The 17,252-nt window shown below is 40.4% G+C and overlaps 1 protein-coding gene across 20 annotated transcripts in view; it reads right to left on the reverse strand.

The window, feature by feature from the left end:
• Bnc2 (basonuclin 2) overlaps window positions 1–17,252 on the reverse strand; it is a 409,226-nt gene that overhangs the window by 330,121 nt on the left and 61,853 nt on the right. For 7 of the 20 annotated variants that reach the window (XM_017320204.2, XM_017320210.2, XM_017320208.2 and 4 more), the window contains one exon: window positions 13,185–13,273. The exons of 7 other annotated variants lie outside the window; for them this stretch is intronic. In XM_017320204.2, the coding sequence (XP_017175693.1) occupies window positions 13,185–13,208 (24 nt within the window). In that variant the 5' untranslated portion in view covers window positions 13,209–13,273. Of the gene's footprint in view, window positions 1–13,070; window positions 13,274–17,252 lie in introns of those variants that run through there. 6 more of the 20 variants (XM_030253551.1, XM_030253550.1, XM_030253554.1 and 3 more) reach the window with 2 other exon arrangements.

Genomic DNA, 17,252 nt, shown 5'->3' on the forward strand with positions numbered 1-17,252 from the left:
CGAAGCACCAAGTAGAGAGGAAAGAGGCAACAAAAGGAGGGAAAACCTCTGGAAGGGACGGGAAGGGTGGAGGACAGGGTAGGATATGAACACACATGTGTGAACTTCACAAAAACAGTGACCATGTGTGCACACACTGCAAGGCCCTTCCCAGAACCCTGAAGGCAAACGCCCCCAAGCATATGTCCCTACTTAGGTGAGCAGACATACAGTTCAGCAGCTTCAGGACCTGCAAACAAAGAAGGATCACAGAACCCAGGATGCCAGGGTTGTGACAAGAAGCAGACTCTTCTGAATAGCACCAAAACAAGAGTTAAAATTGCCCAATAAAATGCAAGGCAATGGGAGCTGAGTGGCTTAGCCTGGCTGATTATTCTAAGAATCTCATCCGACAGGGGTGAAATACAAAGAAAAGTGTGTGCTGGATTTTACAGAAAACATATGGGAACTTACCTGGGGAAATTTACTCTCTCTTAACTAAACAAGGACTCTTTTTTCAGGTATTTTGAGTTGAAATTGAGAAGGACATTCTTAATTACAGAAAATATGGAGAAAAAGTAAGCCACCGGTGAATGCTGAATACAATGCATTAATATTCTCCTTCACTCCTGGCATGCTGGTTAGCTTTTGTCAACTTGACACACACTAGTCACCCGGGAAGAAGGAACTGAATTACTTCTATCAGTTTGGTTTGTGTGCATGTCTATGTGACAGCTTCTTGGTTGGGTTATGTGGAAGGCCCAGACCATAGCAGGCAGTGCCTTCCGTAGGCAGGTGGTCCTGAGAGGTATGAGAAAGGTAACTGATCATGAACTTGGAAGCAAGCCAGTAAGCATCTTTCTGCCAAGGTTCCCATCTCTGTTCCTGCTTGTGCTCCTGCTCTGACATCCCTCAATGATGGACTGTGATGTGGAATGTTTAAGCCACAAGCCACGTAAGCCCCTTCCCTCACAAGTACATGGTGTTTAACACAACAGAAAGCAAGCTAGGACCCATGGGTAGCTGGCAGCAGCAAGAACAGTACTATACTTTTTACATACAGAGACCTGGTGTGGAACAGATGACAAGCGGATGGGTGTCAGTCCATCTACCTAAATAAGTTTATACATAGATAGACAACAAATATTTCAATAACTTATTTCCCCAATTTTGGCTCCTCAAAATAAGTTCTAACAATCAGGGAATTAAATACAATCTGGTCAAGCCAGAGCTTCCCTTCCCAAACAGATGCTCTTGTAATCAGAGACCCGAGAATGCTTTGGTCAAACAAATTCCATCAGTGAGAGGACACCCTACTCTAAATGGGAGAAGAGGTCGAACACATGTTCAAGCCCAAGAGATGGTGACCATGTTACAGGTCGAGGACAAGGATGACTGCCACAAATTCAGGCAAGGTCTCTCAGTATATCCTGATCCTCTATGAATCCCCATCTCCTCCCCCATTCCAAAACACCAGCCCTGCTCAGTGGTACAGCAACATCTCCCTTTCCCTAACTGCTGGTAAGAGAAGACTACACGAAGAAACGATGGCTAAACAAATATAGAGGGTAGCCTAGAAAAGATAATGGTGATTCCAGCCTCCCTGGGAAGAACAAATGGCAGAGGGCACAGGAAGAGAACAAATTAACATCTACACAGGCAAGAGAGGGCAGAGGCCAAGGGAAAGAATGGAGTGAAACACCAATTCTGCGAGTCTTCCTAGATGAGCTATATCTCTCTCTTCCCTGGCATGAAACCAACAACAAGCAAACATACACTTCCTTCAGTGGCAGGGCCTCTGGGAGGAGTATCTCATTTAGTCCAGGATACCATGGTCGTCTTCAAGTCCCCTGAAGACGCCACTCTTAAAATGAAGGACATGGAATGTGCTTCATGAGTCCTTCTGGTACTAACATGCTAGAACTCTAAAGGCCACACATATACACAGAAGAATACAGACTCTCAAGCAGACAGCCTGAGTTTGAGTCTCTGTTCCGCTATCACCAGCTATCAGAGTTTAGGCTAAATTCCCATTGCCTCAGCTTACTGCCTATAACAGAAGAGAAAACGTCTTTTTATCTTATGGACCTATCAGGATAAAATGCACCTCAGCTGTAACTCCATTTATTATTATTTTTATTAATGGTAATATCTTTCCAACACAAGTATTTATATGAGCAAACTACCTTTTGGAAAATGTTCTCCTGGTAAGTATAGCTATTTATAATACTGCTTTTTAGAGTACTCTACCCCCTACACCACATACAATCACTTATTAATCAAGCCAGAATCCCCCACTTAGCTTGATGCAGCTTCAGGACCCTGCTGATGAAGACTCCACAAAGGAAAAGGTGATCACAACCCAAGAATTAACAATGCTTCATTACTTTACCATTATGTCTTTGCCACAGTGTTCAATCTAGTTTGCATACCGTACCTTTAAAACTACAGTCCTAAGAACAGGGAGTATGTATCAGTTGATGGACACTTGGAAAATACATAACAAGCCCTGGGTTTCATTCTCCAGTACTAAAAATAAAGGTTAAAAAGAATCCATAGAATCCCTTTTGGTAGAAGATTTACCAAGATCTTTACAGAAAGAGAATCCCTAAGCCTAGAGCTAGTTTGGGATCACTGAACTCTTGACTTGCAGCTCAAAGGGGCCCCAAATCACTAGCGTCTCGGTGACATTTATGCTTTTGTTCCCCGTGGAAAGCAATGGGCAACAGCAGATAAGCTGAGGTGGGTGCTATTCTATAAAGGAAACTGTCCCTTTTTATATTGCATCTTAGTCATTTTAACCCCATTATCATCTCTCATCCCTCAACACTGAGCCCCTCCTTCTCACTTCTCCTATTTTCATATCCTTCTTTCTCTCCTTTCTTTTTTCTCTTTTTATCATCTGGCCAACCCAGTTTAACTAAGGCTGCTTGCAGGAGCACGAGTCAGTGGTTATTTACTGAAGCTTGGGTAAGTTGACAATGGCTATCATTATGAAGAGAATGACACTTCCTCCTCTAGCAAGAGTAACTGCCAACAGCTCCTCAAGAGCTCACAAGCCCCTTCCCCACATGCACAGCAGTGTGAATTCATGAGCGCAGTGGCCATGCCATCCCTAGAAGGCAGCAAAGACTGGTCCCTATAAACTTGACACCCGATTTGACAACAGTAATGATCCAAAGCCCGACGCTGAAAGCACAGTCTTGTGTTTTCAAGGTGGAATGGAAAGAAAAGGAGCCATTTAATGAAGCCAAATTGGTAGCCAGAAAAGTACTTTGGGCAAAGAGCAGAGAACAATGGGAGAAAGTACCTTCTTCCCCTCCCCATAGCCTGCTGGGCGTCACCCCACCCCTCACCACACCAGGCCAGCCCTTCTTTCGAACCCACTTCAGCTCCTAAGGGCCTCAGCTGAGACATGTTTCAGCTCCTGCAGGATTCTTGAACCGAGGACTCACATTGAACTTCTACTCTCCATCTCTTCCACCAGACCCTGGCAAGGTTACAACAAGAGTCCTCCCAACTCTATCTTCAGTCAAGTCTCACAGTTCGGCTTAAACCCCAAAGGTACTTGCATGCAACTACAGACATGAATCTCAAATGAAACCACCACACTTACAAATACTTACTATATGATTTACATATGTATTACATTCTAAAAAAGACTAAACTACAGGGGTGAGAAAAATAACAGTGGTACCAATAACGGGCAGGAGAAAAGAGTTTATTTTCTCCCTCACACTTTCAAGGTGTGTTGTTGAATTTACAAACAAGAATTGTGATTGAATAGTGCTCACTAGGTACTTCTTCTGTGCCTTGATGAATTCGTGGCTCTAAGTTTGGGTTGGATCAACTTCAATTATTTCATCCTTTGTGTTTCCACAATTATATAATATCACTGAGAGTGTCCTTAATATGAAGCCTTTGCCATCATCCTTTCGTGTCTTTTCCCAACCGTTTCTGACATGAGCAGTCTCCCAATTTATAATCAATTAGATACCCATCCCTCAGCTTTCCCAACTACACACAGTTTCTATAACTGTGAGGCTTGATGTTCCATTGGTCAGCGATACTGTTCCAGTAACCCTGTGCATAATGAGTTCAAATCTTATTTTCAGTGTGAATACTTTCCATTTCTTTGCTTTACTTTGCGCTTTCTTGACAGATTTCTTTTCCATTATCACTTCTTTTGAACTGTCACATGAGTTTATCAAAGACAAGGGGACAACATAACTTCACGTCTGTCTCTTCATAAACCAAGTAAGAGAAAGAACTAATGCCATTAACACAGTGAAGTATAACTCATTAACATGATTTCTGAACTTTAGACTATACTGATAGGGAACTGGTGTTAATTAACCATGGCAAGTAAAGGCCAGAGTCATGTAAAAGAAGACACACTTATACTTAATAAGGACTTTTAAAATGAATGAACTGAATCACCACAGATTTAAAAAACAGAACTTGAGAATCTTCCTACATCTTATAATATCAAAGAAGCAGAGAGGTCCCAGAAGACCCAACTCCATCTAGATTAATAGATGAGAAGAAATTTGTCCTACAATTCCAACTGTGATACCAGTAACAAAATTATGTGCTACTATTATGTTTTTATGACATGCCTTTTACAGAGTCAATAATATCTTTTCATCGGTTGAATGGACCAAGAGAGAATACTATTAGACAATACTTGTAGAAATTCAACTAGACACTACAATACAAATATACACGGAGAATGCAACTGGCATTACTCTCTAATGTGCTCACAGAATCCTCGTAGCCACCCACAAGGCAAGCAGCATTATAATCACCACTGTCTGAATACCAGAGAATAAGGAAGTCAAATAACTCTTCTACAAATAGGCCAACAGTAAGCAATAAAGCCAGGATTTGAACTCAAAAAGCAACTTCACAAATCAAGTTGTTCAAAATGCTGTTTCTCTCTGCTTTCTGTACAAGATAAACACGGTTATCAGGAAGGGTACACAGCACTGATCCCTGGATGCTGCACAGATCTTGCTCAGTAGCGCTCAGCATCATACCCAGTTCAATCTCCTGGGACACACATCAAGTACAACAAACAATGATCACTGAGTTAGAAAACCATTCCAAGGTAAGAGGGGCAGGAGAGCAGAGCGGAAAAAACAAAAACAAAACAAAACTCAAAGAACTCCACTATCTTATTCTATAGAAAACTGACATAAATACAAGAAGAGAACTAATAAAACTCACTTTGTAAGAATAGAAAAAGTCTTGTATTTATCATAAATGTGTCTAAAAAGAGCGTTATTACAACAAGGTATGGAGCATCAACAAATTCCACTGACACTCTCAATACCTCTGACCCTGAAAGTGAATCATACTGCTTGCAAAGGTCTGATCTCACAAGAATTCCATAAGGAGCCGGAATGTTGAGGGCCTAATAAGGATGTATGATACAGGAGCAAAGGGATTATTAGTTAACTAAAATAAGTGGATTCCTCTCTAAATATAATCTGCTCATAAGGACATTTTGAACATTTGTATCTCATTAGGGGTATTAAGTGAGAAGAGATTCTCAGTACCAAACAATCCTAGTTATAATTCATCTTAGGAAATAAAGTGGGTTTTCTTAACTGAAATGGAAAATATATGGCAGGAAACATCTTTAATATAATAACAGAACTGTCACCAAACTCAGACACTCAAGCAAACATGGCAGGCCAAAGAACACTAGCAATGAAAACTACCTGCTCTAAGAATGACAACGGTTGTTCACGTTTCTCAGAACAGGCTTTCTCTGTCATCATAACAGCCCAAAGCAGAAGTAACATGACTAAGGAAAGAGACTCAGTCTGTAAGCAGCAGAGATAAAATAACAGTTTACTCTACCACATTTTCCAAGAAGGTGACACTTGAAGTAAAAACAAGTTAGTTAATACGGTGACTTCACCATCAGTGGGCTTCCATGTGGGGAGAAAACTGTCTACTTCACCATCTTACCAGAAAGGAGAGCTTGCCAACCAAGGCTTGCAACATCACTAAATAAATAAATAAATAAATAAATAAATAAATAAGATTCTACTGAAATTGAATACATTATGTGACTTCTTGTTAGATGCTCAAAGAAAATTTTACTAAAGTTGAACAGAAAACCTTGAAAGCCGGTAAGCTGTAAACCTCAGCAGCTGTCAGAGAATCGAACGGAGAAGAGTTTGAGTTAAGCCAAGCTGGAGGTTGACCACATGGAAGAAAACAGCTACAAGGCAGACACAAAAGCTTCAAAGGCAGGAAGGAGGCCCAAAGCACTAGAGAAAGCAGATTTAGCCCTAGCCAGCACCATAAAGACAGAAGAGAAGAAAAAGGAGTAACTATGCTCCTTTTTGAGTCAGAACACATAACGGCAGGCCTAGCATAAGCTGATGGCAGGTCTGTAGCTTCTACACTGAGGGTGAGAATTCTAGGAAGGGAACTTAAGATAATAAAACAGTAAGTCAGGGGTGATGCCCAGTGCTGAGTACCCATCACAGCTCTGCCTCTCTCACTGTGGTAAGAGTCTCCCTCAGAAAGGAGGGATGTCTCATTGCCTTTAGCCTTACTGCAAGCAATTAATGTCTTAAACTGTAGGTAGGAGGTAATCTCTTCCCGCTCCTAGCAAAGTCCCTCTCGGAAAGCACTGGAGAAAACTCAGTCCATTGCCTACTCTCAAGGCTGCCCATCTCTTTAACTGAAATCCTGAGGCACCTCCCTCTTTGTTGAGATCTAGGACCCTCAAGCTCCTGGTCCACACTATGCCATCTGGAAAGAGGGGGCATGCATGGGCATCAGAGTTTTCAATGTTAGGCACAAGTACTTGCCTCAATTATTTGTAAAGATCCGTCTGAAAACTATTGAGGGGTTGCTCGGTGGAAGGAAGGAAAAGAGACAGTTCTATCAGTATCCAGCGGTGGCTAAGAAAATACTTTACCATTAGATATCTGGAATACCAGAGGACAGGGAACTGTTTTCCTATTGTAAGACTCACCACAGCATTTAAAAAAGAGGGATTTCTCAGACAACAAAAGCAATCAGAACAACAGTCTACGTTATCATTAATTTTACACTTTCCAGTATAACCCCCGCCTCTTTATAGTAAGTCTTTGCTATGGAGAATTAGCGTTGGGGGAAGAACATAGGGATTTAGATCAGTCAATGAATCATGTATGTATGTATGTATGTATGTATGTATGTATGTATGTATGTATGTATATATTTGATAAATTAACTGTCCTTTCACGATTAGACAACTTTTCCTTTCCTTGAAAAATAGTGTCACTCCTGTTCCTATTTCCACCTGCCCCCAGTCCAACTACAAAATCTACTCTGTTTTCCCTTCCCAGGAAGATCCATGTACACCACCCCCACCAGAGCCCTCCCTTCTTGTTATATACCCTCTGTGGGCCTGTGAACTGCAGTATGATTATCTATAGCAACTAAAATCCACTTATGCTTGCCTTTCTGGGTCTGGGTTGCCTTGCTCAGGATGATGGTCTGTTTGTTTGTCTGTGTGTCTGTTTGTTTGTTGTTCCATCTATTTGTCTGAAAATGTCATGGGCTGTCATTTTTTTTTAACATCTGAGTAATACTCCATAGTTTAAATGTATATCTCCTTTATTCATTCTTTGGCTGAGAAACATCTAGGTTGTTTCCAGTTTCTGACCATTATGAATAAAGCAGCTATAAACACAGTTGAGCAAGTGTCTTTGTGATAAGATGGAGTGTCTTTGGGTGTATGCCCAGGAGTGGTATGGTATGTCTTAATCAATTCCAAATTTTCTGAGAAACAGCCATATTGACTTCCAAAGAGACTGTGGAAGTTTGCACTCCCTCCAGGGATGGGGGAGTGTTCCCCTTGCTCCACATCCTCGCCAGCATGGGCTGGTACTTGTGTTATTGGTCTTAGCCATTCTGACAGATATAAGATGAAATCTGAAAGTAGATTTGATTTGCATTTCCCTGATGGCTAAGAATGTTAAATGTTTCTTTAAGTGTTTCTCAGCCATTTGAGATTCCACTATTTGAAAGTCTCTGTTTAAGTCTGTATCTTATTTTTAATTGGAATATTTGGTTTGTTGATGCATAGTTTGAGTTCTTTCTGTATTTTAAATGTTGGTATTCTATGACATGAGGAATTGGGTTAGAGATGGAGAGACAGAGGGAGAGAATATAGGGAAAGACAACTGGAGTTGGGGAGCATTTAGAGGGTGATGGAGAAACCTAGTATAGTAGAAACTTCCAGGAACTTTTGAGAGTGATCCTAGCAAGAACACCTACTAATGAAGAACACAGAGCCTGAACTGGCAACCAGGCAAGGCTTCCAGTAGTAGCACTGGGACACCAACCCAGACATATAATCTTCAACCTACAAACTGCCGTGCCTGTAAGAGGTACTGGGAGATGATGACTCAGAACTTGTGAAAGTGGCCAACCAATGACTAGTCTAACTTGGGGCCTACACCAGGAGAGGGGGACCATGCCTAGCGCTGCCTGGATCTGCCTGGATGGCCAGGAAGTAGAAGCTAGATGGCACAGACACCTAAGGATCAACACACCTGGCAAAAAAGAAAGCCAATGAAATAATTGCTAATGAATGCTGTTCTGTTATACTCATAGCTTTGTACCTAGCCCCATCACCAGAGAGGCTTCCTCAGGCAGCTAATGAGAGCAGATGCAGAAACCTATTGCCAAAGATTAGGCAGAGCTCAGGGGACCCCACCAAAGAGGAGGAAGGATTGTAGGACCAGTGTTTAAGGATGCCAGGAGATCATGACCCACAAAATCTACTAAGCAGGACTCATAGGGGATCAAAGAGACTGAAGGGGCAATTATGGAGCCTACGTGGCTCTTCACTTGATCCCCTGCATACACCTTATGGGTGTTTAGCTTGGGGTTTAAATGGGCCTCCTAACAGTATTAGTGAGGGTGTCTCAGACTCCTTTGCCTGCTCCTAGGATCCTTTTCCTCTGACTGGGTTTCCTTTTCCAGCCTTGATATGAGTAAGGGTTTGCACATAGTCTTATTTTATCTTTTTATGGCATGTTAAGTCGATATCCCTGGGAGATTTGTTCTTTTCAGAAAGATGGTGGGGGAGAAAAGATGTTGGGGAGAAACTGGGAGCTGTAGAGGAAGGGGAGGCTGTAGTCAGAATTCATTGTATGAGACAAGAATAAGTAAAAGGTAGTATCAGGGTCAAGTCTCATGACAGAAGACATACAGGTGTATACACATGCATGTACCTGGACACACATGTAATGCACAGGGACACACATGTGGCCATTATGGTTTTTTATGTTTTCAAACTTATGATGATTGTGGTAGTCTGAATGAGAGTAGTTCACAGAGGCTCATGTATTTGAACGCTTGCTCTCTAGCTGGTGGAACTGATGAGAATGGATGGAGGCGTGGCCTTGCTGTAGAGGATGTGTCACTAGCAGTGGGTTCTGAGTTGTCAAAAGTCCATACCATTACCAATTAGCTCTCACTCTCCCTCACACGTGTATGAGAGGTAAGCTCTCAGCCACTGTTCCAGCACCACGCTTGCCTGCCTGATGCCATGCTCACTACTACACTGGTCATGGACTTTAACCCTCTGGAACTATGGACCTCAAAAACTTATGTTATAAGTTGCCCGGGTCATGGCATTTTAGCACAGCAATATAAAAGTAACTAAGACAATGATAAAAACCTAGTACCCTAAAAACCAGAGAATAAAAAGCTTCTGAGCTCATCAGCCACCCTCCTGTGTCTGTGCCCACCCTAAGCATGGAAACAAGTACGAATGTAAATTTATGACATCTTTCTTATTTTTAAGCTAAACTGTAGCACATACCCCTGTGCCCTGCCCCCTTGTTCTTTCCATTGGAGCATCTGTTCTGATAACTAAATGCCTTGACCTCAGGCATTCAAATAATACCAGGTATAATTCAGGATCTATCTCAGGAAACCCCCAAGGCTTGAATCATTCTTCACAGGGCTCATCCACTGTCTAGACCAATTTTCAACCTCCTTGAGGCCTTTAACTGACCCAAGAAAGATGAAATGTTCTATAAAGATCCCCAGAAAGAGTGGTATAGAAGTGGAGACTGAGTATAACTGGGATTATCAATGTTGACAGAGTAATTTCTAACTTTTGTAGGGTGGAGATTCCAAAGCAATGATGGTGGGATAAGTTAGCAAAAGTAGTGGGAATACTCTAGTGAAGACAGAAAAGAGGTCTCCATGTTTGACAGAAGTTTCCCCACTCCAAAGATGCTTGAAGAAAAACCGTAACTGCTAATCCCAGCCTTTAAAAACAAACAAACAAACAAACCATACTCCTGACATCACTGCATTATTAGAAACATTTGGGAGTCTGAACCATCTGATGACAGTTACAGGAATCCTGGAAGGGGAAAGAATGGTCAAGGAAGGCCAGACAGTCACACAATTATAACCCTCTACTCAATCCTAAAGCTTCCTCCACGCCCTGCACACCACTGCCAGTAAGAGGTGGATGCTATGCTGTTCTCCACGTCCCCAGGTGACGCTAAGGAGAGGCACACACACAACTCTGCTGCAGAGAATATTGAAGTTCCTTGGTTTTCTCATTTTTTGAAGTAAGACACTTCATGATTGTCATGGGTTTCATTCCCAAGGGCCTGAGATTTATAGAAGCCGAGAGTTACACAGTAAAGACATGATTTACAAGGCTAACTACAGAAAAATGCTAGGATAAAAACAAAAACGTCCCAATTTCCCTTTTGCTATGATTTGATTCTTCCAAAATATAGGAAAGGGGTTGAAGGAAATGTTGTGGTCAAAAAAAAAAAAAAAAAAAGATAGAGCAGGTCACTTCAAGATTAGGAATCTTACAAAGAAAGTAGCACCTTCACTATAAAAAAAAAATCACATTTATTTATTTTATTTTATGTGTATGGATGCTTTGTGCACCACATGAATGCCTGTTACAGACGTTATGAGCCACCATGGGTGCTGGAAATCAAGCCCCAGATTCATCCTCTTTAAGAGGAACAGTGTGTTTAACCACTTGGACCATCTCCAGCCCTGTGCTCCAAGTTTGTGACAATGAAGATTTGGGAAAACAATACACCCAATTCCAAAGCACGTAAGTAAAGAGAATAGGTAAGCCACCAAACCAGTATTATTCCACAGCCTGTGTTCCTTCTACTAAGCTATGCTGGCAATGAGTCAACAGGACATCCCACAGAGAGGAAACCAACTAACAGTGTCACCGCTGATTCAATTAATGTTTAATAAATGCTCCTTTTTATCAATAATATTCTCGTGCCATTTAAAATTCCACACAATTCAGCTCTTTAAAGAAACCTCATCCCAAGGAACAACAATATGAACTAAGCAGTACCCCCAGAGCTCCCAGGAACTATACCACCAACCAGGGTACACATGGTGGGGCTCATGGCTCCAGTTGCATATGTAGCAGAAGATGGCCTAGTTGGGCATCAATGGGAGGAGAGTTCCTTGGTCCTACAGGAAAGACTCTATGCCCTAGTGTAGGCGAATGTCAGGGCCAGAAAGTGGGTGTGGGTGGGTTGGTGAGCAGTGGGAAGGCAGAGAGGGGGTTTCAGAGGGGAAACCAGGAAAGGGAACAACATTTGAAATGTAAATAAAGTAAATATCTAATATAAAAAAAAGGAACCGCATCCTAACACATTTTATAATTGAAGCCTTACAACTTAAACTTTTATCTCGGCTAGACTGAGTATTTATAGATATTTGAAATAGTATACCTCCAATTTAGATGTCTAAGAAAACAAAGTATGTTAGATGTCTCAACAATGAAATCATGCTTCCACAGAATGTCTGTTCCAAGAGAATATATTTGTAGAATCACATGTGCAAAATGTTTATATGTCAGAAAGACAACGAACTCATAAATACACAAAATACAAAATCTAACATTAGAATTTACAGCATCTGTAAATTCAATATCCATTATCTGCCCTTCTGTCTCTCCGTGAATGTCAGAAACATCAACCCTGATAAGCATTCTTTTCATACAGTCTAAAGTATGGCCACCCTGGCAGGCTAGAGAAGTAAGTACCCCCACCCTGGCAGGCTAGAGAAGTAAGTACCCCCACCCTGGCAGGCTAGAGCAGTAAGTACCCCTTTTGGCTAGCACAGCAATAGATGTTCAGGTCAGCCTCTTCAGGGGATGGCAAGAAACCATGGACTCTGTTATCAGAAAGTTAGACTTTCAACAATATGGCATACGACAGAGAACTGCCTGACCAGCACAAAACATGGTGGTTGGAGAAATGGAGCATGATGCAAATAACAAAAGTAAACAGTCTGGGAGTGTTCAAGATCTAGTGCCATTTCTGTCTTTAGTATAGGTTTTAAGATTTAATCTACTATAAGCCTCTCAAGACAATAACTGTTATTCCCATGAGGTAATAATCAACTTGAACTCAGAAAACTTGAGTTCAAATCTACTGTATGCTGTGATGGCAGACATGAAGAGCACAGAGCACTGAATGCATTCTCACGTGCTTCACCTTCTATGGCCATCTGAAACCATGCTTGTATGAAAACTACACGGCTTCACCAGCACATCACTGAGCTTCACTACGGACTCACAATCATTCCTAGATAGCGAAGTAGTGAAGTATTAATAACTATCATATGTCATTAAAAATATCCCCTAGCTCTTCTGAAGAGAACAATATTCTCCACTTCAATGTAAGAAATCTGTTTAGTAGACATGTTACAAATATCCAAAACCTACGCCTTCAAAGTCCAGAATGAACTTAAATGCTAAGATGCTTATCAACCATGCCCAAGGCTGTGGGTTCAACAGCCCATGCTATGAAAAATTAAAAAAAAAATAGCTGAGCCCCAAGACGAGTAAATCTCTGTTAATATCTGGTATCCTGTTAAAAAGTCTTGAGAAACTGTGGAGCTCTTGCCATCTCAGAAAGCAGGCTGACTTAAACACATATCATTACAACAGCCAAAATAAAGGTACCACTCCTTGTCTACAGGGTGGTAGGTGAAAATCCATGTCGAGCCTCGGGAAAGGAAGCTGGACTGGACTCTCCCACCAAAGAAACAACTACCTCCACAAGGTAAGCATGGGCAGTCCATAGGGAGGAAGAGGTCCGGCTCCCGATTTTCATCTGGCCTTGCTCCCATGTATCAAGTTAATGTTTTAGCTCAGTGAAAGTAATTACCAGCCAGGCTCTGCAATCCATCATTCACCCTGGGCCTTCCTGCTGATTCTTTCTTTGGTCTCTAGGACCCAAGAATCTCTTTTGTTGATCTGTAAGTGCAAAGGAAAGGTTGGTTGGTACTCATTTCTTTCTATTCTAAATTTCTGCCAAGTAATTAGAACAGAAAATGAACTATTTTCAAGTTTTTTAATTGAAGCTATGGGGGTTAGAGTAGTCATAGCCTCTAACAAAAATAAGATTAAAACCATACATCTTTGATTGCCCCCCCTTTCCAAGTAGAATGGACAAATGTAATTTGACTCTAGACAGTGAACTCAGGGACTTGATCCAAATCACCCTCCTTCTAATTTAGGTCATTTGGCAAGAACACCTTAGTAAGTTAATGAACTGCATATAAATTTACAAAAGGTATTCCTATATCCTCATATTACCCCAAAGAAAAGCACTACTGGCATCCTCACTGCACAGACAGTGACTGGAAAGCTCAGAAGTTAGATGCACTAACCCCTGGATAACACTTCACAGGTTACAAATCTACTGACTCAAAACACTAGACTTCTACATATTTTTCCAAGTAACTGTAATATAGGACAGTTAAGGTGAGTTCTAACTGAGAGTAATATCCAAAACTGATTAGCTCTTTGGCGTTTATCACACAGTAGGCACTGTTTGTTTTACATACTCCACTAAACTACAGATTTGACAAAGGCATTCTAAAACTTCCCTTCAATGCTGCCTACCATATAAGACTGTTTCTTTTACACAAGTACACTGATGAGCAATATAAATACAAGTAAATATAATATTAATATATATATATATATATATATATATGACCTATACTGTAATAATGACAATAATGGTAAGCTATGATATATCAGTTTAAAACAACTGCTATCTTTGGTGATCAGAAACCCTGTGGATATAAGATATATGGCTATACATACTACCAATCCAAACATCAAGTGGCTATGTGTGACAGCTAGCTGTTCAGACAATGTTTCATTTGACAATAGACCATGTGTACACTGTGGTCCCACAGACTGCCATGAAATGATTTTTATAAAATTACCTAATGTACACATAGTTGGAAAAAAAAGACACTGAAGGACAAGAAAATGAAGGCCTTATTGTTGTAACAAAATATTCATGGTAAATTATCTACTTACAAATAAATCTATGATTTAAAGAAGAAGGAGGAGGAGGAGGAGGAAGAAAAGGAGGAGGAGGAGAAAAGAAAGAAAGAAAGAAAGAAAGAAAGAAAGAAAGAAAGAAAGAAAGAAAGAAAGAAACCAACCAACCAACCAACCAGAGAAACTACTATAAGATATATTTCTGAAAGGAATCCTCAGGCAGTCCTCAGAAGGGCTCGAGAGAAGGTTCCAAGCAAAGGGGATCTTCATCTTGTCACAACCACGGAAGACTTTCCAGAATAACAAGACGTGATTCTGACACTGTTTCAGACTTAGGCTTAATCAAAAAAGGTTTTAAATAAAAAAATTCTTGAAAACAAATAGCCTTGTACAATGTATATTAAGCTAAGTATAAGATTCGAGCATTTAAAAACAAGTTTTATAGAATGCAAACATTTAGTAACTTGATTAATTGCTAAAGAACTATGTGCACAGGGCTTACAAAGTCTGCAGGAGTTTATTATAATGCTCCAGGTCTTCACAGTCACACAGCATTTGCTCACCAACTCATCCTCGCCTTAGGTTTATAAGCTCCACTCGTAAGAAGTGTCCCCTACATGTGCATCGTTTTCAGCATTTCTACTGCATTCTTACTGTACGTTTTCTGTGTTCAGATGGGTTTAGATATAAAAATATCATGCGAGTTCTTTTGTGATTGGGTTGTCCCAGTACAAGGGAACACCAGGGCCAAGAAGTGGGAGTGAGTGGGTAGGGGAGCAGGGAGGGGAGGGTATAGTGGACTTTCGGGATAGCATTTGAAATGTAAATGAAGAAAATACCTAATAAAAAATGGAAAAAGGCTATATGAATTATCCCCCCAAAAAAGATATAAAAATATCTGTTCCAGTTGACTGCAATATGCAGAACAGAAATATGCTGTATAGTCTTGTGACTTAGAGGCAAAATAATGTATCACATAACCTTAATGAAAAGCTATACCATCTAGGACTGTGAAGAATAATCAGCTATGTTCACATAACAATTCAATCTAAATGTCCTGGCATGTCCCCAGTGTCAAGCGACACATGAGAACACAAATAACAAGACACCTCTCTTTGTCACTGAATAAAACCAAGGCCCAGGATCTACAACCAGAACATGCAACATCTGGACTTCTTTGGTGTATAAAAATTAACTTCAGCACACATAGTTTTTCCTTTTTCAACTCTATAATTATAACTATACACAATCTGAAAGGTGTGGTAAAAATGAAGAAGTGAGTCGCAATCTCAGAGATGGGAGCTGCAGAGATCATCCTTTGCCTCCTAGCCCCGTCCCCTCTGACCACCTGATAGAGCATTTAAAGTACTTCCCACAGGAAGCTGGAATACTATCCTTGATGGACAGTAGTAAGATGGATAACACAGACTAGAAGAAATGGATTTCGTTGCACTTACAGCATTGGTTCAAACTTCCTAACTAAAGAAATGAGGCAAACTGGAGATCTATATATTAAACTCCTTTGGAAAACCAAAAAAAGGAGGCAACCTAACTCACTCAAGTGTGACACCCATAAAACAAGAATAAATAAGAATCTATAGTGAGTACAGAGAGGTACCCCCTGTTGGAATTAGTTTTGTTCTTCAAAATCATTTTATTTTTTTTACTTTCTATTTTGGCATTGAAACTACATTTTATCAGTGAGAAACAAACTTAGCTCAGTTGCAAAAACAACAGGAGTGGAGTGGGCATAAAAAGTCCTATTTTCTTCTCAAAATTACTGCCAGAAACACGAAGGAAATACTACCTAAGTGTAGCACTTATGGCTTTCCCCCCTTTTTGCACAGCTATACAGCCTTAGCCCTCTACTCCATGAAATGAAGAGCTCACAAGCAAGGTCAAATGTCGAGTGATCAGCTCTGTAAAACGGACTTCAGTGGAACCAGTGGCCTGCAGTGCTAGGAGCCCCTGGGACAGAAACGTGTTTTAAGCATTTTCATTGATCATGTATGTCGAAGGTACCTGTTTAAAACACACTCAATATAGAAAAAAAAAATGCTTTCTGTACTACTTACCACTGAGTAAACACAAGTTTTAAATAATTTTCAGTGCAATAGACCTGGAATTTTATTCCCCACAGCCTAGTGATTTTAAATGCCCTGTGACCCTCTTAACTGCTGCCAACATCAACATCTGGTACCTGCACAAAGTAAATAGATTCTAAAGGATTCTTCAGAACCCTTTCGATCATTTCATTATATGCTTAAGATATGTTTCTAAGATATTTTCTTCTTCTTTCTTATACAGCAAAACATAAGTACTTTATTTAAAAAAGTAAGAAACTGTTCTAAGAGACAGCTGTATGTAGAAAAACATAAGTATTTGAAATTGAGATGTTGCTCATTTCTTCACCTCTCCTAAGAGTTTATAAACATGAACATAGAGAAGAGATGCCAAAACTCAAAGCACAGCCTCTACACACCTGACACTTTGTTTATAGCTCTTCTTGCTCTTATATTTTCTAGCACAAGGATTATTTTATGACCACACCCCTCAAAGATGTAAGAAAAATGGCCATGCCACTGTGGAGGACTATGACATATACTGTTTCCAAAGTTATACATTAACAAACTGTGTTAGAAATCTCAAAAGAATCCAAAAATTATCAATTAAACTAAAATACTTAATATAAAAGTTCAAATTGACTACCAAAAAGTAAATCTCGCTATAGGGGAAATCGACCATATGTCAAAAAGCAGTGACCCAAAGAACAATTTTTAAGCTAAATTACTCTAAGACACCTTCTTTGGTTTAAAAAAACTGTATGTAGGATAACTACTTCCCGATTGCACATCATCTGAAACAAAAGAATCATCCCATACTGTGTATCTTCAAGATTGTTGCCTGGAAGCTCATGTCTATTGAGACCCCTCCC

The sequence above is a fragment of the Mus musculus genome, chromosome 4, assembly GCF_000001635.26.
Source record: "Mus musculus strain C57BL/6J chromosome 4, GRCm38.p6 C57BL/6J".
In the NCBI taxonomy this organism is placed as follows: Eukaryota; Metazoa; Chordata; class Mammalia; order Rodentia; family Muridae; genus Mus; species Mus musculus.